Source organism: Myotis yumanensis, unplaced genomic scaffold (genome assembly GCF_028538775.1).
Source record: "Myotis yumanensis isolate MYYU_CA2020_CCGP unplaced genomic scaffold, mMyoYum1.0.hap1 SCAF_23, whole genome shotgun sequence".
NCBI lineage: Eukaryota > Metazoa > Chordata > Mammalia > Chiroptera > Vespertilionidae > Myotis > Myotis yumanensis.
In genome coordinates, this window is record NW_027223774.1 from 3,144,179 (window position 1) to 3,170,149 (window position 25,971).

The window sequence follows — 25,971 nt, forward strand, 5'->3', positions numbered from 1 at the left end:
TCCGCCCCGGCCTCTTCCCGCACCGTCGTCATGACAACCGCGTCCTCACGCCCTCCTTTGGGGTAGGACGTGAGAGAGCGGAGCCACACTCCTATTGGTGCAAAGTTTGAAGTGGGCGGGTTCCACTCGCTCGCATTGGTGGATTGATAGGGGCGCTGCCATCCCGCTTATTCCCATTGATGGATTGACTAAAAGGGGCGGGGCTATGGGCCGCAGTTGTGGGACTGGAGCCGGACCGCAGGGCTGCACCTAGGAGGGAGGGAGGGAGGAGAAGTCCTGGGATATTTGAAAAGATAAAGGTGAGGGGGGTCTCACCTGGCGGAAAGGGCGAGAAATCAGGGGCGGTGAGAGGGGGGTGGGTGGGTGACGCAGAGACGATGTTCGGGGGTTCCCTGGATGTCTGTCCCGCAGGGCGATGACCACCCCGGCGGGCTCCGGCACGGGCTTCGGCTCCGTGTCCTGGTGGGGCCTGTCCCCGGCGCTGGACCTGCAGGCTGAGAGTGAGTCCCCCCGCCCGGCACCTCCACCCCCCGACCCCAGGACCACACCTGCCACCGCGGCCGCCTCCCCAGATGGTGCAGTAACGTTCTCCGAGGTTCCAACGGCGGGGGGCGCCCCCGAGTGGGCAGCCACACAGGTGGCCTCTCTGAGGACTACGACTCCCAGAATGCTTAGAGGCACAGCTCCTTTCAGAACCTAAGGGGGAGTTGTGCAAGTTCTGCTGGGAGTTGTAGTCATCGTGCTAAGGGAGGCTGCCGAGGGCGCTCTTCAGGCCACCAACCCTAGCCCGTTGTCGCCTCGTTAGGTCCTCCTGTGGACCCGGACTCGCAGGCCAGTGCAGAGCACGGGACCCCCGAGCTAGATGTGCTGCTACTGGGCTCCGTGGACGGGCGCCACCTGCTGCAAACCCTGGCCCGCGCGGCGCGCTGGCCACGCAGGAGGTTTCACGTGAGTTGGGAATCTGGGGTATGAGAGGAGAAGGATGAAGATAAGAGTCCCGCCCGGTCGGTGTGGCTGGATCCAGCCCAGTAGTTGAGCATTGATCTAGGGAGGTCACGGTTCGATTCCCAGTCAGGGCACCTGCCCGGGTTGTGGGCTCGATCCTCAGTGTGGGGCGTGCAGGTGGCAGCTGATCCATGACTCTCTCTCATCATATTGATGTTTCTCTCTCTCTCTCCCTCTCCCTGCCTCTCTGAAATTAATTAAATAAATTTTAAAATAAGAATTCAGATTCCCAAGTCCCTGTGAGAGAGGGAAGCTGAGGGCCTGGACCCCTAGATCTGAGGGAGGTGGAAGGGGAGCCCAGCGCATGCGTCCTGAGGAAAGAAGTGTCTGCGGTTGGGGATCCTGGGTTCAAGTGAGAGAAAGAGGCCTAAGGACGGGGTCTCCTGAGTCGTGCTGGGGAGGAGGGTCCCGAGAGCCCAGACCCTTGTGTTTGAAGTGTAGGGCGGGGGGGTGCAGGGGTTGGTGTACAGGAGGGGGCCTGGGCTCCCACTCCCAAGTCTCCTAGGAGTCAGAGACAGGGATCTCAGAGCCGCTCTGCCTGCCCATCCTCCCAGTTCTACGTGCTGGAGAACAATCTGGAAGCGGTGGCCCGGCACATGCTGTTCTTCAGCCTGGCCCTGGAGGATCCTGAGAAGATGGGACTGCAAGGTCAGTTGCAAGGACCCGGGTGGAAGGGCGTTCTGCGCTCCCCCCTCCCCGCTCCCTTCCTCATCCCTGCAGGGTGTCTGGCTTCCCAATGGTGCAAGGTAAAACTTTGGCCATTGTTCCCCATTTCATCGTTGGCTCACTTATTGGAAAGAATTCCAGCCGAAACCGGTTTGGCTCAGTGGATGGAGCGTCAGCCTGCGGACTGAGGGGTCCCAGGTTCGATTCCGGTCAAGGGCATGTACCTGGGTTGCGGGCACATCCCCAGTAGGAGATGTGCAGGAGGCAGCTGATCTATATTTCTAACTCTCTATCTCTCTCCCTTCCTCTCTCTAAAAAATCAATAAAATATGTTAAAAAAAAAAAAAGAATTCCAAGAGAGAAACCCATGCAAAATACTCAGAACCGTGCATGGCAGGGTCTATGCGTTCAAAACCTCCTACAGCGGGAGAAGCCCAAGAGAGGTCAGGGGACTTCCGGAGCGAGAGCTAGTGAGTCTGCAGATGTGGAGAGGGTTTGGCTGAGCTGAGCTCAGTCCTGCCCCAAGCCTCCCCCAGTGAGAGGTGTGAATCCCAGGGAGCCAGCCTGGAGGAGGCAGCCTCCGACGTGAGACTAAAAGGAGAAGGGGGCACAGGAGGATGGGCAGGGAGGCAGAAAGTGATTGTTTCTTGGTAACAATTTCAGCCTAGCACCTAGAGCGAACTCTGGATTCAGACAAGCTGTGCTCAGATTCTGGCTCTGCTCCACTGAGTACTTAAAAAACACCAAAAACTTATTCTAAATAATTTTTTAAATATGGTTTTATTGATTTTGAGAGAGAGAGAGATAGAAACATCGATGAGAGAGAAACATCATTGATCGGCTGCCTCCTGCACACAACCCCACTTGGGATCAAGCCTGCAAACCGGGCATGTGTCCTGACCGGGAATCGAACCGGTGACCCTTTGGTTCCTGGGTCGACTCCTGATAAGATTCTGTAAAGAAAGCCCGTGTCATACAGAATGCGTCATCCTATAGACAGGTTATGAGCCGCTGCTGTCATTTCCGGGCCCACCCCTCCGCCCCCCCATTGCTTCTCTCCCCGCTCCCTGCCCACAGAGAGGAGCGAGGCCTTCCTGGAGGTGTGGGGGAACGCGCTGCTGCGCCCCCCGGTGGCCGCCTTCGTGCGCGCCCAGGCCGACCGCCTGGCGCACCTGGTCCCGGAGCCCGACCGCCTGGCTGAGCAGCTGCCCTGGCTGAGCCTGCGCGCCCTGAAGGTGCCTCCGCCCGCGCCCACCCCTCTCCCCCGGGGGGCTGGGCGGCCGCGGGAGAACGGGGCTGGGACGTCCGTCCAGAGCGCTGGGCGTGGATGGCGTGAGCTGGGGTCCCGGGAGTCTGCACCCCAGCTCCCCAGCTCCCACTGTGGGGTTTGGCCTAGGGGGGTGGCTTCTACTTTCTGAGCCTCCGTTTCTTTTGTGTGTTTTTTTCCTTTTTGTTAATCCTCACCTGAGGATATTTTTTTCCATTGATTTTTATTTTTTATTGTATTTTCTAAAATATATAATTTAATTGATTTCAAAGAGGAAGGCAGAGGGAGGGAGAGCTAAAACATCAATAATGAGAGAGAATCATGGATCGGCTGCCCCCTGCACCCACCCCCCCCTCCGCTCCTCCCCACTGGGGGTCGAGTCCGCAACCCGGGCAGGTGCCCTTGCCCAGGAATCAAACCGTGACCTCCTGGTTCATGGGTCCACGCGAAACTACTGAGCCATGTGGCCGGGTTCCATTGATTTTTAGAGAGAGTGGAAGGGAGGGAAGGAGGGAGGGGGGCAGAGAGAGAAACATGGATGGGAGGGATCGAACCTGAAACCCTTCCGTGTGCGGGCCGACGCTCTAACCACTGAGCAACCCGCTGGGGCAGAGCCTCAGTTTCTTCATCCGAGAAAAGGGAGAATCGTGCCCACACCCTGGGGGGCGGGAGGGAGGGTCAGCCCGGGAAGGCGGCTCTCCCTGCAGCCCCCCCATCGCCCCCCCGCCCCCCGCCTGGATGCGCAGTTCCGGGAGCGCGACGCCCTGGAGGCCGTGTTCCGCTTCTGGGCCGGCGGGGAGAAGGGGCCCGAGGCCTTCCCCATGGGCCGCCTCTGGGACCTGCGGCTGCGCCACTACCTGGGCTCCCGCTACGACGCCAGGCGCGGAGTCAGCGACTGGGACCTGCACATGAAGCTGCACGACCGCGGGGTGAGGGCCCGGGGCCCGGTGCTGGGGGCGGAGGAGGCCGGGCTGGGGCCCCGCGTACAGGGTTCACCGAGTCCCCTCTCCCGCCCCCGCCCCCCGCCCCCCGCAGGCCCGCGTCATCCACACCAGCGAGTTCCGGCGCTGGAGGGACACGGGCGTCGCCTTTGAGCTCAGGGACCCCAGCGCCTACCAGGTGCCCAACCGGACTCTGGCGTCCGGTCGCCTCCTGAGCCACGTGCGTGTCCACGCCCCGCCCTGGCCCGTTCCACCTTTGGAGGGCGGGAGGGGGGAACCCAGGAGCCCAGGTCCCCAACATCGACCCCGCCCGCCTCCTCTCGCCCTGCTTTCCCAGCGCGGGGAGCGCGTGGCAGCGCGAGGGTACTGGGGGGACATCGCCACGGGGCCCTTCGTAGCCTTCGGCATCGAAACGGACGACCAGAGCCTCCTGCGGACCAGCAACGGGCAGCCGGTCAAGGTGTGCGGTCCGGGATGGGTTCCCAGGCCCCGCCTCCTGCAGCCAAGGCCCCGCCCCCTACGCTCCAGGCCTCTCCCCCTACGCTCCAGGCCCCGCCCCCTGTACGCCAGGCCCCGCCCACCTGGCCCTGGGCCCCGCCTCCACGGCCTAGGCTCCACCCTCTCCATTTCCTAAACCCAGTCCCGGGAATCGGAGCTCTCTGCTCAGATGCTAGCTCTGGGGGGGCACTCGGAAGTGGGAGGGGTGACGTACCCCAAACCCCTGCCTGCCCCGAGGTCCTAACCCAGCGTCTGGCCACGCCCCTTCCCTCCCCTCCCCCGCCCCAGACGGCGGGCGACATCACGCAGCACAATGTGACAGAGCTGTTCCGCACCCTGGCCGCCTGGGGGCGCCCGAGCGCTGCCCAGGGAGACCCCCAGGAGGTGCCAGACAAGGCGAATGGAACCGGGGAGCCTGGTAGGCAAGGGACTCGGCTCTCCCTCCCTGGAGATTCGAGGCGGGCTCGGGCGGGGGAGGGGGAGGGGCAAAGTGGACACGTCATCTTCTGGGGCGAGTGGGACCCAGGCCCCGCCCCGGGCTTCGGGCCCCAGGGGTTTCAAGCATCAGCGCACCGACCTGGTTCCCGGGGCCTGGCCCAGTGGGCGGCCTTCCTCCTCTCTCTCCTCTGTGTAAGTCTCCCCTGGTCCTTAGCACTCCCAGTCCCGATGCTAGAATCCTGACACCACCTGCAGAGGCTAAGGCTCGAGGCTAAGAACATTCTGACACGGTGCTGGGTCCCCGGTCACTTTTGGAGAGACACCCCTCTCCCCACATCTGACCACACCTTCGGACCATCCCCACCCCACCCAGCCCTCCCCCGCGTCTGGGTGCGCTGTCTGGCCACGGGCCCCTCTCTTTCCCTCTCTCAAGTCTCAGTTGCCTGGTCTGTAAAATGGGTTTCTGCCTACCAGGCCGGCCGGCCCAGAAATTTCCCCAGGAGTCCACCGAGGAGAAAGGCTGAGAAAGGGCTTCCAGAGGGCCGAGCCGTGTCATCTCCCAGCTCTGTGTGTCCCCTCACTCACTGTGCCGGTCTCCCCCGCAGCCCCTGGCCCGGCACCCTTCACCGTCCACTTCCTGCCCCTCGGCTCTGCCCAGACCCTCCACCACAAGAGCTGCTACAAGGGTCGGTTCCAACTCCTCTATGTGGCCTGTGGGTAAGAGGGCCTGGGGGTCCGGGGCTTCCCTCTGCAGCCCTCCTTCCTCAGACCCAGGAGTCCAGGCCCCCAGCCCCTCCTCCCTCAGACCCAGGAGTCCAGGCCCCCAGCCCCTCCTCCTTTAGACCCAGGAGTCCAGGCCCCCAACCCTCCTCCCTCAGACCCAGGAGTCCAGGCCCCCAGCTCCTCCTCCCTCAGACCCAGGAGGCCAGGCCCCCAGCCCCTCCCTCTGACCCAGGAGCCCAGGCCCCCAGCCCCTCCTCTCTCAGGACCTCAGCCCTCCCATGTTCTCTCTGCCCTAGGATGGTCCATCTTCTCAGCCCTGAGCTCGGGGCCTGCGTGGCCCCTGGGGGACGCCTGGTTGTGGAATTAGCCCGGTGAGTCCCTGGAGCGCAGGGCAGGGCACCCAGCTGGGGACCGAGAGCCGCCGGGTCCCCTACCACACGGCTTCTCCATCTCAGGTACCTGGTGGACGTGCGGCCGGAGCAGCTGCAGGGATTCTCCAACCGGGTCGGAGAACTGGCTCAGGCAGCGGGGTTCTCCCCACAGCCCGGGGCCGGGCCCTCCGAGACCTTCAGGCGCTTCTGCAAGTCGGGGGACTCAGCTCCCGGAGGCCCAGCATTGGAACCCGGGACTCCGCCCCCTGAAGCCCTGGCTCCGCCTCCTGCAGCCCTGGCTCCGCCTCCTGATGTCCTGGCTCCGCCCCCCGAGGCAACAAACCCGCCCTCGGAGGGCCTGACCCAGCCCCTCCAAGGTCAAAGCCCCCCTGAACCCCTCAAATTGCCCTCAGAGTCTCAGACTTCTTCACTCGAGGCTTTGGCTCCGCCCACAGGGGGTCAGACCCCCCAAATCAGAGAGTCTGAGGGGACCCTCAGAGACCACCCCCCCACCTAACTTCTCAAGTCGGGTCCTGGAGTTGGACCGGCCTCTGGGACACTCAGCTACACCCTCCACAACATTCTCGCTCAGTCCCAGAGGTGTTGCTCGAATTTCAGACTCCATTTCTGAGATTCTATACAGTGGGGCCTTGACTTACGCGTGTCCCGACCATCGAGTTTTTTGAGATACCAGCTGTCTCTCCGTCGATTTTTTGCATTGAGTTGATAGAGTAATTTGAGTTAACAAGCTCCTTAACGAGCTCCTTAACGAGCTCGGTCTCGGAACGAATGAAACTCGTAAGTCAAGGCCCCACTGTATTCTGTCCCTAGGATTCTAGATGGTTCTCTCAGAGGTCCACACTCCACTCCCCGACCGGGCCCTGAGTCTCAGGTGCTCTGCGGGGTCCCCAGGGGTCCCCTGCCTAAGCGGGGGTTGGGGATGTCTCCTCTCCCGCGGCTGCTCAGCACCCACGTTCCAAATAAAGACAGCAGAGACTTCTCTGTGTCCCTTTGTCCTATCCTCAGTCCGGCTCCAGGGCTGGGGGCAGGGAGGAGCCAGGAGAGGACAGGAGAGGACAGCGGAGACCAGATTCCTGGTTTTCCAAGTGGAGGGGCAGTGGCTTTCCCAGTGCTGGGCCTGAGTGCCCCCCACCACACACGTGGATTCTCAAATAAGTCAACACAATGTATTGCGTGCCAATGGCTTCCGGCACTGACACTCACCATCAGGTGATGGAAAAGACAGACAGGCTCCGCCCTCATGGAGGGTGCACTTTAGTGAGGGGCTGGGGCGCAGACTCCTGGGTCTGAGGGAGGAGGGGCTGGGGGCCTGGACTTCTGGGTCTGAGGGAGGAGGGGTGGGGGCCTGGGCTCCTGGGTCTGAGGGAGGAGGGGTGGGGGCCTGGACTCCTGGGTCTGAGGGAGGAGGGGCTGGGGGCCTGGGTTCCTGGGTCTGAGGGAGGAGAGGCAGGGGGCCTGGGTTCCTGGGTCTGAGGGAGGAGGGGCTGGGGGCCTGGGTTCCTGGGTCTGAGGGAGGAGGGGCTGGGGGCCTGGACCCCTGGGTCTGAGGGAGGAGGGCTGGGGGCCTGGGCTCCTGGGTCTGAGGGAGGAGGACTGGGGGCCTGAACTCCTGGGTTTGAGGGAGGAGGATTGGGGGCCCAGACCTCTGGGTCTGAAGGAGGAGGCTGGGAGCCTGGACTCCTGGGTCTGAAGGAGGAGGCTGGGGGCCTGGACTCCTGGGTCTGAGGGAGGAGGGCTGGGGGCCCAGACTCCTGGGTCTGAGGGAGGGGGGGTTAGAGGCCTGGACTCCTATCAGAGTGAAGGGGCCGGATTCCCAGGCATCTCTGTGTGGGGATGATCCAGCTGGAGCACCGCCCGCCCCACCCCTCACGCGCCCCGTTATCTCCCATCCTGGGCAGGGGGAGGGGGAAGCAGTATATTTAGTCGCTGCCCTCGCCCTTTATCAGTGTCCTCAGTGAGGCTTGAGCGGCCGGGAGGAGACTGAAGTCCCTGGGGCCTCCAAGGTCACCCCGGACGCCCCCTCGCTGACTCTCCAAGAGCCTCTTGTCCCTTCTCTGCCCCCTCCAGCTCCTGGCCAGAGTCTCAGCATGGCGGACGAGTGAGTGCAGCCAGTCCCCTGAGCCCGAGGCAGGGGGAGGTGGGGCGACCTCCTTCAGGGGTGAGGCCTGCGAGGCTGGACCCCTGGCCTGAGAAGGGAGGGGTGGGGGTCAGGACTCCTGGGGGTCGGGATGCGGTAAGAGTTTGGGAATCAGACTCCTTGGACCCGAGACGGGGAAGCTGGTGGCAGGACCACTTGGTCAGAGGGGATCTTGGGGTCCCTTTGGAGACAGACTGGACAGACCACAGGCCCAACATGAACCCCCTTTCTTGCTTTCTCTCCCCCCAGGAGCGGCGATGCGGTGAGAGCGGGATGGGCTGGACCCCGAGCGAGGCGGGGCGGGAGGCTGCAGCCCTAGCGGAGGGCAGGGAGGGGGGCTGAGGGTCCGGGTGGTGACGCGGCTCGGTCCCCTGACCCCAGGCTGGGGAACCCCAACCCGCTCCCATGCGACGGCGCTCCTCCGCCAACTACCGCGCCTACGCCACGGAGCCGCACGCCAAGGTGAGATGGGCCCGCGCGGTGGGCGGGTCTGGGGCGGGGCCGGGATTCAGAGTCTTAGGAGGTTACCCCGCACCGTGGGAAAAAGGGGCGGAGCCATGGCCATCAGGGAGGCGGGGTTTGGGCCTTGGGCGGAGCCCAGGCGGATGACGGGGGCTTGAGGAATGGAGTTTCGCACCCGACCGGGCTCGGATTGGTGAGAGCTGCCTATGGGCGGAGTTTCGCACCGGACCGGCCTCGGATTGGTGAGCGCTGCCTGTGGGCGGAGCTCCGTTGCTCGTGGGAACCGCGGTTGCGTAGGAGGTGGTGGGCGGGGCCGTCCCATAGTCAGAGGCCCAGATTGGTGGATGGGACTGAGGGGTGTGGTCTCTCGTACGCCTAGTGCTGGAATTGGAGGCGGGCTCAAATCGGAACCTGGCTTGAGGGGCGGGTTCTTACGCCCCTCCCACTGCCTACCTGTGCGCTCCCCTCCCTGCTCCTTCCTCTCTCCATCTCATCCCCGCAGAAAAAGTCCAAGATCTCCGCCTCGAGAAAACTGCAGCTGAAGGTGAGACCCGGCCTGGAGAGGCAGCCTAGGCGTCCCTGGGGGACGGAGCTTGAGGCTTCGAATGTGGGAGTGGGTGGGGCTTGGAGTGTTGGGTTTGGGGGCGTGGCTTTGCGGCGGGCCTTGGAATGATGGACCTTGAGGGGGCGGGACCCGGAAAGACCGAAGGCCAGAGCTGGCATTAGAGGACTGGCGACAGAGGCAGCCTTCCAGCGGGTCTTCATCCCGCTCCCCATCGCGGGTTGAGGTCCAGCCTCCCCTCGCAGACCCTGATGCTGCAGATAGCGAAGCAGGAGCTGGAGCGCGAAGCAGAGGATCGGCGCGGGGAGAAGGGGCGCGCTCTGAGCACACGGTGCCAGCCCCTGGAAGTGGCCGGGCTGAGCTTCGAGGAGCTGCAGGTACAGGCTTGAAGCAGGGTCCCCTGCCCAGCCCGAGGCCCTGGGCTCCTCTGTCCGGTCTTGCATCTTGGGGCTCGGGTACAGTCACTATCCTCCCCCTTCTGCTCAGGACCTTGGGGCTCGATCTCCCAATATTTAGCCTCACGAGTTGAGTTCATTCATGTGTGTGGCCTGCAAGCTGCCTATAGTCTCAAAACCCAGAGGGCGGTTCCTCTGTCCCTAATTCTGTAGATTCGCAGGGTTAGTGGCTCTGGAGTTCGGCTTTGTTCTCAGCTCCCCAGAGACCAGCTTCAGTCTACTTCACAACCAGATATCCATCCCCCAGCCCCTCCTCCCTCAGACCCAGGAGTCCAGGCCCCCAGCCCCTCCTCCCTCAGACCCAGGAGTCCAGGCCCCCAGACCCTCCTCCCTCACACCCATGGGTCTGGGTCCTCAGCCTTCCCCTACCACACATGCCACGTTTCTTTACCAGGACTTGTGCCGACAGCTCCATGCCCGCATAGACAAAGTGGACGAGGAGAGATACGATGTGGAGGCAAAAGTCACCAAGAACATCACGGAGGTGGGAGGCATGGGCCTTGCGGGTCCCGTCAGGGTGTGAGGCAGTGCCTGGGGCTGTGGTCTCAGCCTGGCCCCTTGTGGTGGAGGATACCAGGGGACCCAGGTCAGCTCTGTGAGTCTGGCAGGGAGCGAGCAGAAGGTTGGCTACCATATGGCCAGGCACAGCTGTTCCAGGCAGGGGAGGTGGGACAGCAGAAAACATGTGAAATGTGTGCCTGGAGCGCCAGGTGTTGGTAAAGGAGCTGAGGCGTGGACTGTGAACCGTGAGATGCCGGTTGCTGGGTTGCTGGGCGGGGATGTGTCACTGGTTCTCAGAGAGACGTGGCTGGGCGGATCCGGGAGGGTTTCCAGGTTGGGATGGGGAGCTGGGATTTTACCCCAGAGGCAGTGGGAGCTTGAGCTAGGAAAAGCCTGGATGGGGCCTGGGTAGGGATAGGAGGCCAGGGGCGGGTGGAGGAGTGGGGGGAGGGGGAAGTGGAGGGAGAGGTCTCCACCTCCCCTTGTGCCCCCCCTCTCACCCCCAGATCGCAGATCTGACCCAGAAGATCCTTGACCTCCGGGGCAAGTTCAAGCGGCCCACCCTGCGGCGGGTGCGGATCTCCGCGGATGCCATGATGCAGGCGCTGCTGGGGACCAAGGCTAAGGAGTCCTTGGACCTGCGGGCCCACCTCAAGCAGGTGAAGAAGGAGGACACGGAGAAGGTGAGTGTGGCTGGGCCCGGAAAGGGGACCCAGCGGAGAGGGTGTGGGGGCAAAGGTCCCAGGGCCTGGCCTGAGGGCGAGGACTTTTGGAATTTTGGGGAGAAGACTCTGGCGAGGAATCTTCAACAGGAAGTAGAGGAGGGGCACAGGAAGTGCAACAGGAAGACAGGAAGTAGAAGGGGGAGACTAGATGTGCATTAGGAGAAGGGAAGTAGCATGGAGTCAGAATAGGAATGGGGGTTACAGGAAGTGCATGAGAGAAAAGAGACAGGAAGTACAGGAGGGAGCCAGGAAATGCAGGAGGGAGATAGGCAGTGCAGGAGGGAGACAGGAAGTACAGGAGGGAGACAGGAAGTGCAGGAGGAAGATAGGCAGTGCAGGAGGGAGATAGGCAGTGCAGGAGGGAGACAGAAAGTACAGGAGGGAGACAGGAAGTACAGGAGGGAGATAGGCAGTGCAGGACGGAGACAGGAAGTGCAGGAGGGAGACAGGAAGTGCAGGAGGGAGATAGGCAGTGCAGGAGGGAGACAGGAAATGCAGGAGGGAGACAGGAAGTGCAGGAGGGAGACAGGAAGTGCAGGAGGGAGAAAGGAAGTGCATGGATCAATGTGGATGGGATGTGGAGAGGCAGGGAGAGCTCCAGACCAAGACCCTTGGTCAGCCGTCCAGAGTGGCCCCGCGGGCTGGAGGGCAGTCGGAGGATATTTGAGGGAAGACATTCTAACCTCTGACCCCGTTTCCCCAGGAAAACCGGGAGGTGGGAGACTGGCGCAAGAACATCGATCTGCTGAGCGGCATGGAGGGCCGCAAGAAGAAGTTTGAGGGCTGAGCCGCCCACCCTCAAACTTATATCCCTGAGGAATAAAGCTTGTGTCTGAGCTGGGAGAGGCTGTGTGTGTGTGTGTGTCTGCCACGCGGGGACCTGGGTGTGGGAGTCGGGAGAACCGAGGGCCAGGCTCCCGGAAGCCACAGGCACATCAGAGCAGAGCTGGGTCTCCAGCAGGGGGCGTCCTGGGCTCCTCTGCCCTGGGTGGAGGGCCCACAGAGACACACACAGAATGGAAGAGAGAGGGGGAAGCCGGGTTCATGGGAAGAAGTGCAAAGGACCGGAAACTGGAGAGAGAGACACACAGGCAGGGAGACGGAGCTGAGATAGAAATGAGGGCCCCCGGAGGGGTGACTGCAGGGACACAGAGACCCAGAGGAGCTCAAAAGGGGGGGGGGGGGACAGGGACACAGAGCCAGAGAGAGACAGACACGGGGTCACAGACAGACACCCGGGAGACCAGGAGACACGGCACCAAGAGAAGCAGACACACAGGCTCCCACAGATGTAGCGACGGGGACACACAGAGAACTTTGGCCAGTGAGCTCAGTGGTTAGAGCTCTGGCCCCAGCACTGCAGGCTCTTGGGTTTGACTCCTGGCCAAGGGCACCGACCTGGTTGCAGCTACTACCCCCAGCCCCGGGTTGAGGCACGTACAGAAGGCAAGCAATCCATGTGTCTCTCACATCAATGTTTCTCTCTCTCTCTCTGTTCCTCCTCCTCTCTTCCACTCTCTAAAACATCATTGGGAAAATATCCTCAAATGAGGATTAACAAACAAGCAAAGGAACACTCGGAGGGACATTCGGAGTGAAGAACAGAGAGGCATGGAGAGCCCAAAGCAGAGGCCCAAAGGGAAATGCGGAGACATGCATAGAAAGGGAGACAGGGAGGCCTAGGAGAGACACCCACAGGCCCGGAGGCCCGTAGGGGTGAGGGGTGAGGTGCTTGCTCGCTGGCCAGGGCTGGCTCCCCTGGAGGTCAAGGTCGTGGTTTGGCAGGGGAGGAGGGAGGGAGATACCAAAAAAGGTCCCTGTCAGATGGAGGTGTGGGGGGGATAAGGTCATGCGTGCCTGACCCCCCTCCCTCCACCCTCCCCCCACGCACACCTGCTGCCCCGCTTTAGCGCCTGTTGTCACCGGGGTGGAATCCGGTGGCAGACAAAGGGTGGGGGCGGGGAGAGAGGGGGGGCCAGAGAGATGGATGGAGAGACACACAGTGGAGAGTCACAGAGACAAAGGAGAGACGACAGAGAGACAGAAAGGGGGACAGGAGCCTTGGGAAGGGAAACCGTCCGTGCACCCCTCATCCACATGCATTCTCGCCCTGGCCGGTGTGGCTCAATGGATAGAGCATCAGCCTGCGGACCGAGGGGTCCCGGGTTCGATTCCAGTCAAGGGCACAGGCCCGGGTTGCGGGCTCGATCCCCAGTGTGGGCCGTGCAGGAGGCGGCCGATCCATGATTCTCATCATTGATGTTTCTCTCTCTTCCTCTCTGAAATCAATAAAAATATATTTCTTAAAATAATGCATTCTCCAAGGGCCTCTGTGTGCTGAGCCCAGGGACTGCAAAGCAGAGAGGGCCACCTCGGGTAGTGCCGCAGGGCGTGGGGAGCACGGGGTCCCTGGCCCAGCCCTGAGCCCCCAGGAGGCGCTGATGGGGTGCAGAAGGGTCTCAGCAGTCAGGAGGGGCCTGGATCTTTGTCCTGGAGCCTGAGTGGGGACAGGGCAGCCTCTGGAGGAGGAGGGGGGCTTGGGGGGGGACTAGTGTTTTGGGAAAGGAATTCTCCCTCCCCCTGGGGGCGGGGCTGAGCTCACTATAAAAGGGGTGCTGCAGCTGCCCCTCACATTCATGCCTCTGCAGACCCAGCCCTAGGTAAGGCTTCCTGCGATGAGGGTGGGAGGAGAGGCATGAGGCGGAGGGGCCTGGAGATGAGCCTTTGGGGGACACAGAATCTGGGGGAGCCTGGATTGGGGGGGTCCCAGAAAATAACCTTAGGCCCTCGGAAGCCGGAGTCAGGGAATCTCAGAACTTGGGGGTGTCTGGGCTCGGATGTCAGTCCAGTGGCCTGAAGGTCAGGGACGGGGGTCCGAACCGGGTTCTAGGAGCTGAGGGGTCAAGGTCTGTGCTTCTTGTGACTGGAGGGGGCGGAACCTCTTGTGTCACCATCAGGGGCGTCGGGAATTAGGGCTCTGAGGTTGGGCATGGGTGTTGGGGTCTCACGATCGAGAGGTTTCAGAGCTCAGGAGGTATCAAACCCCGGTCTCCGAGTCAGGGCCAGGCCTGGTGAGCCGTACACTGGGCGAGTCAGGATCTGTGGGCACTGGGGTTTAGGCACCTCGGGGCCGGGGGGATGCCAGGGATTGGGGGGGTCTATTTAGGGGTGAGGGTGAGGCCTGCGGAGAGACGCTGGTCTTGGGGCACCCTGCCTCCCCCCAGAGCCCAGCCAGACGGGAGGGGTGGGGTCAGGGGTGGGAGAGGACCTCACCCTCCTGGCCTTTGGGTGTCTTCTCCCAGGAGCCCCCCCCCCCCATTACACACAGGCGAGACCCTTTTTAGGAGATGTCTCCTGTGTTCCTGTCCACGGCATCCCCCGAAATAGCCCCTGGGGGTGGGCCAGCTATTGTCTTCAGGCGCCCTCTGTCCCCAATGCCTTCTCCTAATCCCACTCAGATCAGGTTCCCAGGGACGTGTCATAAGACAAAAGAGGACAGCTGGGGGGCGGGGAGCTATGGGGGGAGGGCCTGGACCGCACCTCCCCAAGCCCTGTGTCCTCACTCGGCTCAGGAGGCAAACCCCAGCCCCCAGCCTCCTCCCTCTGACCCAGGAGTCCAGGCCCCCAGCCCCTCCTCCCTCAGACCCAGGAGCCCAGGCCCCCAGCCCCTCCTCCCTCAGACCCAGGAGCCCAGACCCCCAGCCCTCCTCCTTCAGACCCAGGAGTCCAGGCCCCCAGCCCCTCCTCCCTCAGACCCAGGAACCCAGGCCCCCAGCCCTCCTCCCTCAGACCCAGGAGTCCAGGCCCCCAGCCCCTCCTCCCTCAGACCCAGGAGCCCAGGCCCCCAGCCCCTCCTCCCTCAGACCCAGGAGCCCAGGCCCCCAGCCCTCCTCCCTCAGACCCAGGAGTCCAGGCCCCCAGCCCCTCCTCCCTCAGACCCAGGAGCCCAGGCCCCCAGCCCCTCCTCCTCCCTCAGACCCAGGAGCCCAGGCCCCCAGCCCCTCCTTGGGGACTCCCCCCCAACTCCCCCTGTTCTCTGTGGTCCTCAGGTCGCACCAGGATGTCGGACACCGAGGAGCAGGAATATGAGGAGTGAGTGATGCTGGCGGGAGGGCGGGGGGCCCTGGATAAGGGGGGCCCCTCTCCCTCCTCTCAGGTGTCTAACTCTCTCTCTCCTCCCTCTTTCCTCCCCCCCCCCCCCCCCAATCTCCCTCCGCAGGGAGCAGCCCGAAGGTGAGTGGGGAGAGCGTGGACCAGGCGGTCTCCTGGGAGGGGCGGTGCAGAGAGGCCGGCGAGCTCACCCTCCTGGTTTCCCGAACGTTTTCTTGTTTCTTTTCTTTTTATTTTTTAAAATGTATTTTATTAATTTTTTTACAGAGAGGAAGGGAGAGGGATAGAGAGTTAGAAACATCCATCAGCTGCCTCCTGCACACCTCCCACTGGGGATGTGCCCACAATCAAGGTGCATGCCCTTGACCGAAATCGAACCCGGGACCCTTCAGTCCGCAGGCCGACGCTCTATCCACTGAGCCAAACCGGTTACGGCTCTTTTTTCTTTTTAATGTATCTTTATAGATTTCAGAGAGGAAGGGAGAGGGAGAGATAGAAACATCCATGATGGGAGAGAATCATGGACCGGCTGCCTCCCGCACGCCCCCTAGCGGGGATGGAGCCACACCCGGGCCTGTGCCGCGACCGGGAATCGAACCCGGGTCCTCCTGGTTCCTAGGTCGCCGCTCACCCACTGAGCCAGCCCAGCGGGGTTCGGGGCGTTCCCAGCGCGACCTCCGCGCGGCCAGTGGGAAAGCTCACTGCCCCCCGCACCCCGACCCCTCGCACCCCCAGCTGTGACTCCCCCGGGTTCTCTGCCGCCGCCCGCCCCCGACTCCCGGGGCTCCTAACGGCCTCTCCCCTTTGCCCCCCGCCCCTTCCAGAGGAGGAGGCTGCCGAGGAGGAGGAGGAGGAAGGTGAGGCCCCGGACCCCGCAGGCTGGAGCTGGACGCGGGGCCGGGGTGGGGGAGGGGGGCCTGGGCGGGTGGGGACCTCTGTCCCCCGGTGGCAGCCGGGTTGGGGACCCCCCGATGGCCTGGGTTTCAGTTCCTCTAACAGCCTCTCCCCTCTCTCCCCCCCCGCACCCCGCTCCCCGCACCTCGCTCCCCGCACCCCGCTCCCCGCACCCCGGCGTGGCCGCTCCCCCTCCCCGCACCTCCCTCCCCCACCCTCGCTTCTCCCCTGCGCCTCCCCAGCCCCCGAGGAGCCGGAGCCGGTGGTAGAGCGAGGTAACCGCGGCGGCTTCGCTTCCCGAGAATGATTTCGGGGCTCCCCCCGCACCCCGATATCCTCGGGAACCAGACGTCCCCGGGGGACTCTCTCCCGCCGCCCCCCCCACCGCCCCGGACGCGGTCCTTTAAGCCGCGAGCGCGCGCGCCCCCTGGCGGCCGGGAAGGGAATCGCCCTTTCCCTTCCTCCTTAAAGGGACCGACACCCAAGCCTTCTCCCCGCCCCCTCCCCGCCGGGAGGGGAGCTTAGAGAAGGGTTGGGTGTTTGCGGGGAGGCACCCGCCCCCCACCTTCACCCCCGACCCCGGCTACCAGTTTTCTCCTCCATATACATTCAATCGAAGGTCGGGGCCTGGGGTGCAGAAGGGTCAGGCGCCTGGAGTCTGGGTGCCTGTGTCCCCCCCACCCCCCACCAAGGGCTGGGGGCTGGGGACCCCGAATGAAGAGAGGACTGGGGGGTGGGGAGAGTCCCCCTGCACCGCTAGGTCCCGATGGAGGAGGGCAGGAGCTCTGGGTATGTCGAAGCGGGAGGGCCTGGGGTCTGGGGCTTGGCTGCTGGGTCCCCAGAAAGGTGGGAGGGGTCCCCATGCCAGTTCTGAATGTATATATGATGCGTGTGACCCTCTGTTTTCCTTTGCGGTACCCTGGTTTCCCTTCCCCCGTCTCCGTCCCCACCCCATGCCCTCCCGCCCCCCGAGAGCGGCTGGAGGAGGGAACTGGGCTCCCGGAGGGGGCAAGGCTTGGGGGTTCCCTCCTCAGCCCCCCATGAGCTCTGGCTAATTCTCTCTTTGCATCCTTTCACCAGAGGAGGAGCGCCCCAAACCAAGGTGAGATCCTAGCGGGGGTGTGTGTGTGTGTCCCCCAATCACATCCTCCTGAGTATGTCGCCCACCTTCAGGGATAGGGTGGGAGGGAGGCAGAGAGAGAGAGAGAGAGAGAGAGAGAGAGAGAGAGGAGGGAGGGATGACCGCACCCCTGCAGCCCCGCCCAATACAAATATAATGCAAGCTCTGCATGTACCAGTAACCTTAAATTTGACTATGTTTACCCTGGCCGGTTTGGCTCAGTGGCTAGAGCCTTGACCTGTGGACTGAAAGGTCCCAGGTTCGATTCCAGTCAAGGGCACATGCCTGGTTGTGGGCTCAACTCCCAATAGGGGGCGTGCAGGAGGCAGCCAATCGATGATTTGCTCTCATCATTGATGTTTCTATCTCCCTCTCTCTCTCAAATCAATAAAATCTATTTGAAAATATTTTACTAGTCGCATTTTACAAAGTAAGACAAAACACATAGAACTAATCTTTTTCCTCCTCCCAGAAATCTTCTTAGTGATTTCAGAGAGGAGGGAGATGGAGAGAAATGTCAATGATAAGAAGAAGTCATGGCCCTAACCGGTGTGGCTCAGTGGATAGAGCGTCGGCCTGCGGACTGAAGGGTCCCAGGTTCGATTCCGGTCAAGGGCATGTGCCTTGGTTGCAGGCACATCCCCAGTAGGGGGTGTGCAGGAGGCAGCTGATGGATGTTTCTAACTCTCTATTCCCTCTCCCTTCTTCTCTGTAAAAAATCAGTAAAATATATTTTTTAAAAAAGAGAGAGAGAATCATGAACCGGCTGCCTCCTGCACACCCCACATTGGGGATGTAGCCTGCAACCCCGGCAGGTGCCCTGACCGGGAATCGAACCCGGGACCTCCTGGCTCATAGGTGGACGCTCAACCACTGAACCATCCAGGCCCAGCTAATCTTAATGTCATATTTATTCAACCTGTGATCTGTGACATTTCATCATTGCAACATGTAATTAACATAACACGTGAGAGTAGTTTGTTCGTAGCAAGTCCTGGAAATCAGATGTGCGTGTCCCTGCGTTCCTGGGATTGGGCCCAGGCACCTCGCCGGTGCCCAGAACCCGGATAGCTGGTGGCGGGGAGTATCAGGGACCCCCAACCCTCACTGTCTTCCTCTTCTTCCCCGTCCCCCCAGCCGCCCCGTGGTACCTCCACTGATCCCCCCAAAGATCCCGGAAGGGGAACGTGTGGACTTCGATGTAAGTAACACCCCCCACCCCCACCACCACCAGCAGCAGCTGCAAACGCTTAGGCCAGCGGTTCTCAACCTGTGGGTCGCGACCCCTTTGGGGGTCGAACGACCCTTTCACAGGGGTCGCCTAAGACCATTGGAAAACACATATAATTGCATATTGTTTTTGTGATTAATCACTATGCTTTAATGATGTTCAATGTGTAACAATGAAAATACATCCTGCGTATCAGATATTTACATGACGATTCATAACAGCAGCAAAATTACAGTTAAGTAGCAACAAAAATAATTTTATGGTTTGGGGGTCACCACCACATGAGGAACTGTATTAAAGGGTCGCGGCATTAGGAAGGTTGAGAACCACTGCCTTAGGCTGCCCTGATGCAAATTAGAAAAAAAAAAAAGCAAAAAAAAAAAAAAAAAAGCCAAGTAGGGTCCGAACACGGTGCTTTGCTGCCACCTGCTGGGCATTTATTGAACTGTCAACGCCGCGGATTCCTGCGGGGAAGGGCGCTGCCCCGGAATGATGGGGTCCCCACGGGAATGCTGGGGCTCCCACGGGAATGATGGGGCTCCCACGCCGCGTCCTGCAGGACATCCACCGGAAGCGCATGGAGAAAGACCTGTTGGAGCTGCAGACGCTCATCGACGTGCACTTCGAGCAGCGCAAGAAGGAGGAGGAGGAGCTCATTGCGCTGAAAGACCGCATTGTGAGTCGGGGTGGCGGTGGGGCTCCCCAAAGTCCTCCTCCCTCCCCCGCGGTGGTGCCATCCTCTGAGTCTTGGGGGGATAACGGAGAACAGGTCCTGTCCAATACAATCCCGAGGCCGAAACATTAGGAAATGGACCCACGTCTGGCCACACTCAGACGTGCACTTTTTTTTTTTTTTTTTTGCTCTGGACCTCATCTGGAGGGGGGGGGGGGTCGCGGGTGGGTGGTGGTGCCTGCACCCCCTCATTCTTCTCCGCCCCCCAGGAGCGGCGCCGGGCGGAGAGAGCGCAGCAGCAGCGCTTCAGAACCGAGAAGGAGCGGGAGCGGCAGGCCCGGCTGGCGGTGGGTGCCTCCTTGGGGGAGCCCCAATGTTCCTTCTTGCGCTGGGCTGATCTCTCCAGTTTCCATTCATGATATTCTCTGGGGTCCCGCAAAGGTCCTCCCGCTGTGTTAGTCAAGGACCTTTCCGTTGGAAGGAACAGGAACCCCAACCCAGGCCGGATTCAGCAGGAAGAAAGTTTTATTGGCTCCTGTCAAACAAAAGTCTAGGGCGAGCCTGCTTCAGGCATGACTGGATCAAGCAACTCAAACAAATCTATCTATCTATAATAATAAAAGCATAATATTCTAATTAGACTGGACAGCCTAACAACCTTCTGGATGTCATTCCAGACCTCCTTCCTGATGAAGCCACAGTGGTGGGGGTCGAGGAAGAGGTGGTTAGGGGCAATCAGGCAGGCAGGCGAGCAGTTAGGAGCAATCAGGTGGGCAGGTGAGTGGTTAGGGGTGATCAGGATTAGGCAGGCAGGCAAGCAGTTAGGGGTGATGAGGCAGGCAGGCAGAGTGGTTAGGGGTGATCAGGCAGGGATCGGGCCTAAACTGGCAGTTGGACATCCCCTGAGGGGTCCTGGATTGCGAGAGGGTGCAGGGCGGGCTGAGGGGACTCCCCTCCCGTGCACAAATTTTGTGCACCAGGCCTCTAGTATATATATATATATATATATATATATATATAAAAGCGCAATATGCAAATCAACCGGACAGCAGAGCGACTGGTCAGCTATGATTCCCACTGACCACCAGGGGGCAGATGCTTAAAGCAGGAGCTGCCCCCAGCCCACAGGCCCCGATCGCCCAATGGGGAACCAGGAACCGGGGGTGGGTGGCAGCGGTCGCAGGCGGTGCTGGGTCCTGATTGCCCTGCCAGTCTCCCCCAACATAGAGGGCAAGCGGGGGGCGACGGTGGGGGGCAGGGAGATGGGCCCTGATTGCAGGCCAGGCCTAGGGACCCTCCCCATGCAGGAATTTCATGCGCTGGGCCTCTGGTACTACCCTAAAGACCCAGTGTTTCTTTTCCCATCTTTCCGTGGATGTCTCGGTGACCAGCTCACCCCTGCTTGCGGGGGGGCTTCCCTGGTCTGAGCCCTGATAATCCTGCATCCCGTCTGTCCCAGGCAAACTGGAGTGGTCCCCCTGTCCCTAACTGGTGAGAGTGTTTAGAACGCACCCGTGGCTTCAGGCCTTGGAACCGCGATCTGTGGTGGCATCCGGGAAGCGCCCGCTAGGACCACTTTTAAGGACCAGGAGTAGGGTGCTGTGGGGGGCAGAATAAGGGTGTCCCCAAGCAGCTCACACCCTGATTCCTGGGACCTGACACGGGAAAAGGGACTTTGCAGATGTGGCTGAGGGTCTGGAGACACGGAGACGGTCTCGGGTGATCCGGGTGGGCTCAGTGCCCTCACCGGGTGCTGGTGGGAGGGAGTCAGAAGGGTCCGGGATATTTGACGAGGGAGGGAGGGGCCAGGAGCAAAGGGATGCAGGCAGCGCCCGGAATCCGGGGAAGGTCAGGCCTCAGGGTTGAACCCCTTTTCCCACAGGAGGAGAAAATGCGGAAGGAAGAGGAGGAGGCCAAGAAGCGGGCGGAGGATGATGCCAAGAAGAAGAAGGTCCTGTCCAACATGGGGGCCCATTTTGGGGGCTACCTGGTCAAGGTGAGCTCAGCTGCCTGGGGCCTGAGGTCTAGGTTCCCAGGGAGGAGGGGCTGGGGGCCTGGACTCCTGGGTCTGAGGGAGGAGGGGCTGGGGGCCTGGACTCCTGGGTCTGAGGGAGGAGGGGCTGGGGGCCTGGACTCCTGGGTCTGAGGGAGGAGGGGCTGGGGGCCTGGGCTCCTGGGTCTGAGGGAGGAGGGGCTGGGGGCCTGGGCTCCTGGGTCTGAGGGAGGAGGGGCTGGGGGCCTGGACCCCTGGGTCTGAGGGAGGAGGGGCTGGGGGCCTGGGCTCCTGGGTCTGAGGGAGGAGGGGCTGGGGGCCTGGACCCCTGGGTCTGAGGGAGGAGGGGCTGGGGTCCTGGACTCCTGGGTCTGAGGGAGGAGGCTGGGGGCCTGGACTCCTGGGTCTGAGGGAGGAGGGGCTGGGGGCCTGGACTCCTGGGTCTGAGGGAGGAGGGGCTGGGGGCCTGGGCTCCTGGGTCTGAGGGAGGAGGGGCTGGGGGCCTGGACTTCTGGGTCTGAGGGAGGAGGGGCTGGGGGCCTGGACTCCTGGGTCTGAGGGAGGAGGCTGGGGGCCTGGATGCCTGAGGTCCTGGGGAGATGGCGGCCTGGATCCCGGGCCCCTGGGTGCTGACACGGGAAACAATCTGGAGGATTCATACCCCAACTCAAGGCGTCCCCTTCCCAATCCTCAGGCGGAACAAAAGCGGGGGAAGCGCCAGACGGGGCGGGAGATGAAGCTCCGCATCCTGTCGGAGCGGAAGAAGCCTCTGGACATTGACCACTTGGGCGAGGAGCAGCTCCGGTAGGTGGGGGGGGTAGGTGGGGGGGGGTAGGTGGGGGGGGTAGGTGGGGGGGTAGGTGGGGGGGGTAGGTGGGGAGGTAGGTGGGGAGTTAGGTGGGGAGGTAGGTGGGGAGTTAGGTGGGGAGGTAGGTGGGAGGGCCTGGGTGTGAGACCGGGAGCTAGGGACCCCCCTCCCGATCCAGGTCGCAGACGCCGGGTGCTGTGTGGCTTTGGGCCAGTGCCTCCCCCTCTCTGGGCCCCTGTAGCGTCCTCTGTGAAACATGTCACGGATACAGGGCCCACTCTGTGGGTGCTGAGACCCGTGACTGAAGGTCGGCAAGATGATATTTTAGATCCTTTATCTCACCCTACAACAGCTCAGTGCAGTAGACTTTTATCAGTTAAGAATAAATTTGCGCCAAAACCGGTGTGGCTCAGTGGATAGAGCGTCGTCCTGCGGACTGAAGGGTCCCAGGTTCGATTCCGGTCAAGGGCATGTACCTGGGTTGCAGGCACATCCCCAGTAGGGGGTGTGCAGGAGGCAGCTGATCGATGTTTCTCTCTCATCGATGTTTCTAACTCTCTATCTTTCTCCCTTCCTCTCTGTAAAAAATCAATAAAATATAATTTAAAAAAACACAATAAATTTGGGCCCTGGCTGGTTTGCCTCAGTGGATGAGTGTCAGCCTGTAGACTGAAGGGTCCTGGGTTCGATTCCAGTCAAGGGCACATGCCTGGGTTGTGGGCTCAGTCCCCTGGGGATGTGCAGGAGGCAGCCAATCAATGATTCTCTCTTATCATTGATGTTTCTCTCTCTCTCTCTCCCTCTCCCTTCCTCTCTGAAATCAATAAAAATGTATAATTTTTAAAAAAGAATACATTTGGCACCCGGCCAGTGTGGCTCAGTGGTTTAACCTCGACCCAAGAACTAAGAGGTCCCTGGTTCAATTCCCGGTCAGGGCACACGCCCAGGTTGCGGGCTTGATCCCCATTAGGGGTCGTGCAGGAGGCAGCTGATCAATGATTCTTTCTCATCAATGTTTCTATCCCTCTCCCGTCTTCTCTTCTGTAAATCAATAAAAGTATACCTCCTGCTCGCACCCACACTAGGGCTGGGGGGGTGCAGCCTGCAGCCGAGGTACCTGCCCTGGACTGGAACGCTCCAACCATGGAGCCAAACTGGCCAGAGCTCTTTCCCAGTTTTAAATATATATACCACATTCCGAGTCTCGCTGTGTGGCTGCGGACAGCCCCCTGGCCCTCTCTGAGCCGGGGCATGGCCCGGCCCCGTCCTGACCCCCGTCTGCCCCGCCAGGACCAAGGCCCAGGAACTGTCCGACTGGATCCACCAGCTGGAGTCGGAGAAGTTTGACCTGATGGAGAAGATGAAGCAGCAGAAGTACGAGGTGAGACCGGCTGGCCTGGGGCCTGGGGTCCGGGCTGGGGCAGGGCCAGGCGGGCGGGTGGACGGGCGGGTGGATGGGCCTGTCCCCTGCTGTCCCAGCATCACCCTCCCTCCCTCCCCAGATCAACCTGCTCTACAATCGCATCAGCCACGCCCAGAAGTTGTAAGTGTGACTGAGCCCCACGCCCTCGCCCCCTCTTGCCCTCCGCCCCTCCCTCTGGCTTTGTCCCTCGTCCCCTGTCACTTCTCTCTAACCTCATCTCTCTTCTGGGGCCTCCATCACCGTCCCCATGTCCCTCTATTTTTTTAAAAAAATTGATTTCAGCCCTTCCTGGTTTGGCTCAGTGGATAGAGCATCGGCCTGCGGACTGAAGGGTCCCGGGTTCGATTCCAGGTGGGGCACGTGTCCGGGTTGCGGGCTTGATTCCCAGTGGGGGACGTGCAGGAGGCAGCCAGTCAGTGATTCTCTCTCATCATTGATGTTTCTCTCTCTCTCCCTCTCCCTCTCCCTTCCTCTCTGAAATCAATTTTTTAAAATATTTTTATTGATTTCAGAGAGGAAGGGAGAGGGAGAGAGGGAGAGAGAAACATCAATGATGAGAGAGAATCATTGATCGGCTGCATCCTGCCCTCAGCTGGGGATCGAGTTGCAACCCGGGCACATGCCCTTGACCGGAATTGAACCCGGGACCCTTCAGTCCGCAGGCCGACGCTCTATCCACTGGGCCACACCAGCCAGGGCCATTTCCCTCTAAGTCTCTGGTTCTCAAGGATGGGGGTGACCTTGCTGCCCAGGGGACGTCCGGCAAAGACCGGCCTGCTTTTTGCTGTCCCCCCTGCCCAGTGCTCCCAGAGGCTGCTCAACACCCTCCAGGGCCCAGGACAGAGCCCCAGAGCAGAGACCTGGCCCCAGTCATGGGCGTAACTCCCAGGAGCACCCCCCCAGCACCTCAATTCAGCACAGACACCCCATGAGACACTGGGGTCTTCAAGCATGAACCCCACCGCCCCAGCCAGCGAACCCCGATGAGAAGGCACTTGCCCGCTTCTTCCTCTGGGCCTGGAGGGCGGGTCTCTTGGGGGTCCCATCTCAGAGGTCTGAGGAGCCCTCCTTCCTGACACCCCCTCCTTCTCCCGCAGCCGGAAGGGGGCAGCGAAGGGCCGCCTTGGAGGCCGCTGGAAGTGAGGATGGGTGGGCCCACCCCGAGGCGTCGGAGCCCCTGGAGTGCTGGTCCCGTCTGTGTCCTGAAATAAAGGCTCCGCCCGCGGGCACCTGCTGAGGTCGTTGTTATTATTATTTTAAATATGTTTGTGTTGATTTCAGAGAGGAAGGGAGAGGGAGGGAGAGAGAAACATCCATGATGAGAGAGAATCATGGATCGGCTGCCTCCTGCACGCCCCACACTGGGGATCAAGGCCACAACCCGAGCATGTGCCCTTGAGAGGATTCGAACCCACAACCCTTTGGTGTACGGGATGACACTCCAGCCACGCTAGCTCCTTCATTTCTGAGGCTACGTTTCTAGGGTGTTGCGTTTGTCCCAGGGGTAAGTGCTATGGACTAAAGGTTTGTGTCCCCCCAAATCCATATGTTGAAGCCCTGCCCCCGCCCCCATGAATGGTGTTTGAAGGTGGGCACCCTGGGAAGTGACTAGGATTAGATGAGGTCCTGGGGGTGGAGCCCCTATGGTGGGCTTAGGGTTTTTTATTTTTTTAAATACATTTTTATTGATTTCAGCGGGGAAAGGAGAGAGAGATAGAAACATCAATGAGCGAGATTCATTGATCAGCTGCCTCCCGCACGCCCCACACTGGGGATGGAGCCTGCAACCCGGGCATGTGCCCTGACCGGGAATCGAACCGTGACCTCCAGGTTCATAGGTGGACGCTCAACCACTGAGCCACACGGGCCGGGCTAGGGTGTTTGAGAAGTGGATGAAGAGACCAGAGCTTTCTCTCCACCATGTGAGGACACAGCGAGAAGGTGACGGTCGACAAGCCAGGAGGAGGGCTCTCACCTGAGCCCCCCACACTGGCACCCGCTCTCAGGCGTCCAGACCCCAGCAGCTGGGAGACGGACTCGCTGGTGCATGAGCCACGCTGTGGACAGTGTGCTTGTCCGAGCAGCCTGCGTTGGCTGGGACAGTCCGCACTCCAGCAGCCTCCCCCCGGCGGCCTGCCCTGACGGCTCACAGTGCACTTCCCTCTCACACGCAACAGGCCCTTTTGTGCAAGTGGCTCTCGCAAGAGCTGTGTCTAAATGCCAGGAGCCAGAGCTGACTGGTCACATGCTCGGCCAGTCCTGTTTCCACACCGGGCGGGAGAGTGCACCCGGGGCTCCGCCCGCGAACATTCGCGGTTCATCCCGGGATCTGAACCGCCTTTACGACGCGGACCAGCATCTGGGCTTCAGCCAGTTGCAGGGGAAGAGGGAACATCTTTTTTTTTTTTTTTCTTAAGAAAAGTATATATATATATGTATATGTATGTATATGTGTGTACATATATATATATATTGATTGATTGATTGATTTCAGAGAGGAAGGGAGAGGGGGAGAGAGAGAGAGACATCAATGATGAGAATCATTGATCGGCTGCCTCCTGCACGCCCCCTACTGGGGATCGAGCCCACAACCCTGGCATGTGCCCTTCACTGGAATCAAATCTGGGACCCTTCAGTCCGTAGGCCAATGCTCTATCCACTGAGCCAAACCAGCTAGGGCTAAAAAATATATATTTTTTAAAATTGATTTTAGAGAGAAGAAGGGAAAGGGAGAGAGAGAGAGAGAAACATCAATGAGAGAGGAACATCGATTGGCTGCCTCCTGCACGATCCCCCCCTCCCCCGACCCCATGGGGATTGAGCCTGCAACCCGGGCCTGTGCCCTGACTGGGAATTGAACCATGACCTCCTGGTTTATGGGCTGCCGCTCAACCACTGAGCCACAACAGCCGGGCGGGGAACATTTTTATTATTATTATTTGAAACC

The 25,971-nt window shown here is 61.0% G+C and overlaps 3 protein-coding genes across 4 annotated transcripts; all 3 read left to right on the top strand.

Moving 5' to 3' along the window:
- The first annotated feature begins 218 nt into the window (after window positions 1–218).
- DNAAF3 (dynein axonemal assembly factor 3) lies at window positions 219–6,897 on the top strand. The gene is made up of 12 exons (XM_070401614.1): window positions 219–299; window positions 412–500; window positions 806–948; window positions 1,560–1,653; window positions 2,749–2,906; window positions 3,685–3,867; window positions 3,974–4,099; window positions 4,217–4,339; window positions 4,666–4,795; window positions 5,421–5,532; window positions 5,835–5,909; window positions 5,994–6,897. Exons 2-12 carry the CDS (start codon window positions 416–418, stop codon window positions 6,424–6,426), a joined length of 1,662 nt encoding a protein of 553 aa, XP_070257715.1. The 5' UTR covers window positions 219–299; window positions 412–415; the 3' UTR covers window positions 6,427–6,897.
- A 979-nt stretch (window positions 6,898–7,876) lies between these two features.
- TNNI3 (troponin I3, cardiac type) lies at window positions 7,877–11,615 on the top strand. The gene is made up of 8 exons (XM_070402135.1): window positions 7,877–8,028; window positions 8,317–8,329; window positions 8,449–8,529; window positions 9,032–9,073; window positions 9,337–9,468; window positions 9,941–10,030; window positions 10,554–10,730; window positions 11,476–11,615. Exons 1-8 carry the CDS (start codon window positions 8,018–8,020, stop codon window positions 11,557–11,559), a joined length of 630 nt encoding a protein of 209 aa, XP_070258236.1. The 5' UTR covers window positions 7,877–8,017; the 3' UTR covers window positions 11,560–11,615.
- A 4,043-nt stretch (window positions 11,616–15,658) lies between these two features.
- On the top strand, window positions 15,659–24,221 carry TNNT1 (troponin T1, slow skeletal type). 2 transcript variants are annotated; one of them, XM_070401556.1, is made up of 10 exons: window positions 15,659–15,739; window positions 16,857–16,878; window positions 18,034–18,097; window positions 18,687–18,803; window positions 19,070–19,147; window positions 20,683–20,796; window positions 21,488–21,597; window positions 22,892–22,982; window positions 23,104–23,144; window positions 24,122–24,221. In XM_070401556.1, the coding sequence occupies exons 4-10, from the start codon at window positions 18,705–18,707 to the stop codon at window positions 24,165–24,167; spliced, it is 579 nt and encodes a 192-aa protein (XP_070257657.1). In that variant the 5' UTR covers window positions 15,659–15,739; window positions 16,857–16,878; window positions 18,034–18,097; window positions 18,687–18,704; the 3' UTR covers window positions 24,168–24,221. The 2 variants fall into 2 exon arrangements, with proteins under 2 accessions (XP_070257657.1, XP_070257656.1); XM_070401555.1 differs by lacking the exons at window positions 15,659–15,739; window positions 16,857–16,878; window positions 18,034–18,097 and having other exon boundaries at window positions 18,608–18,803.
- The last annotated feature ends 1,750 nt before the right edge of the window (window positions 24,222–25,971 follow it).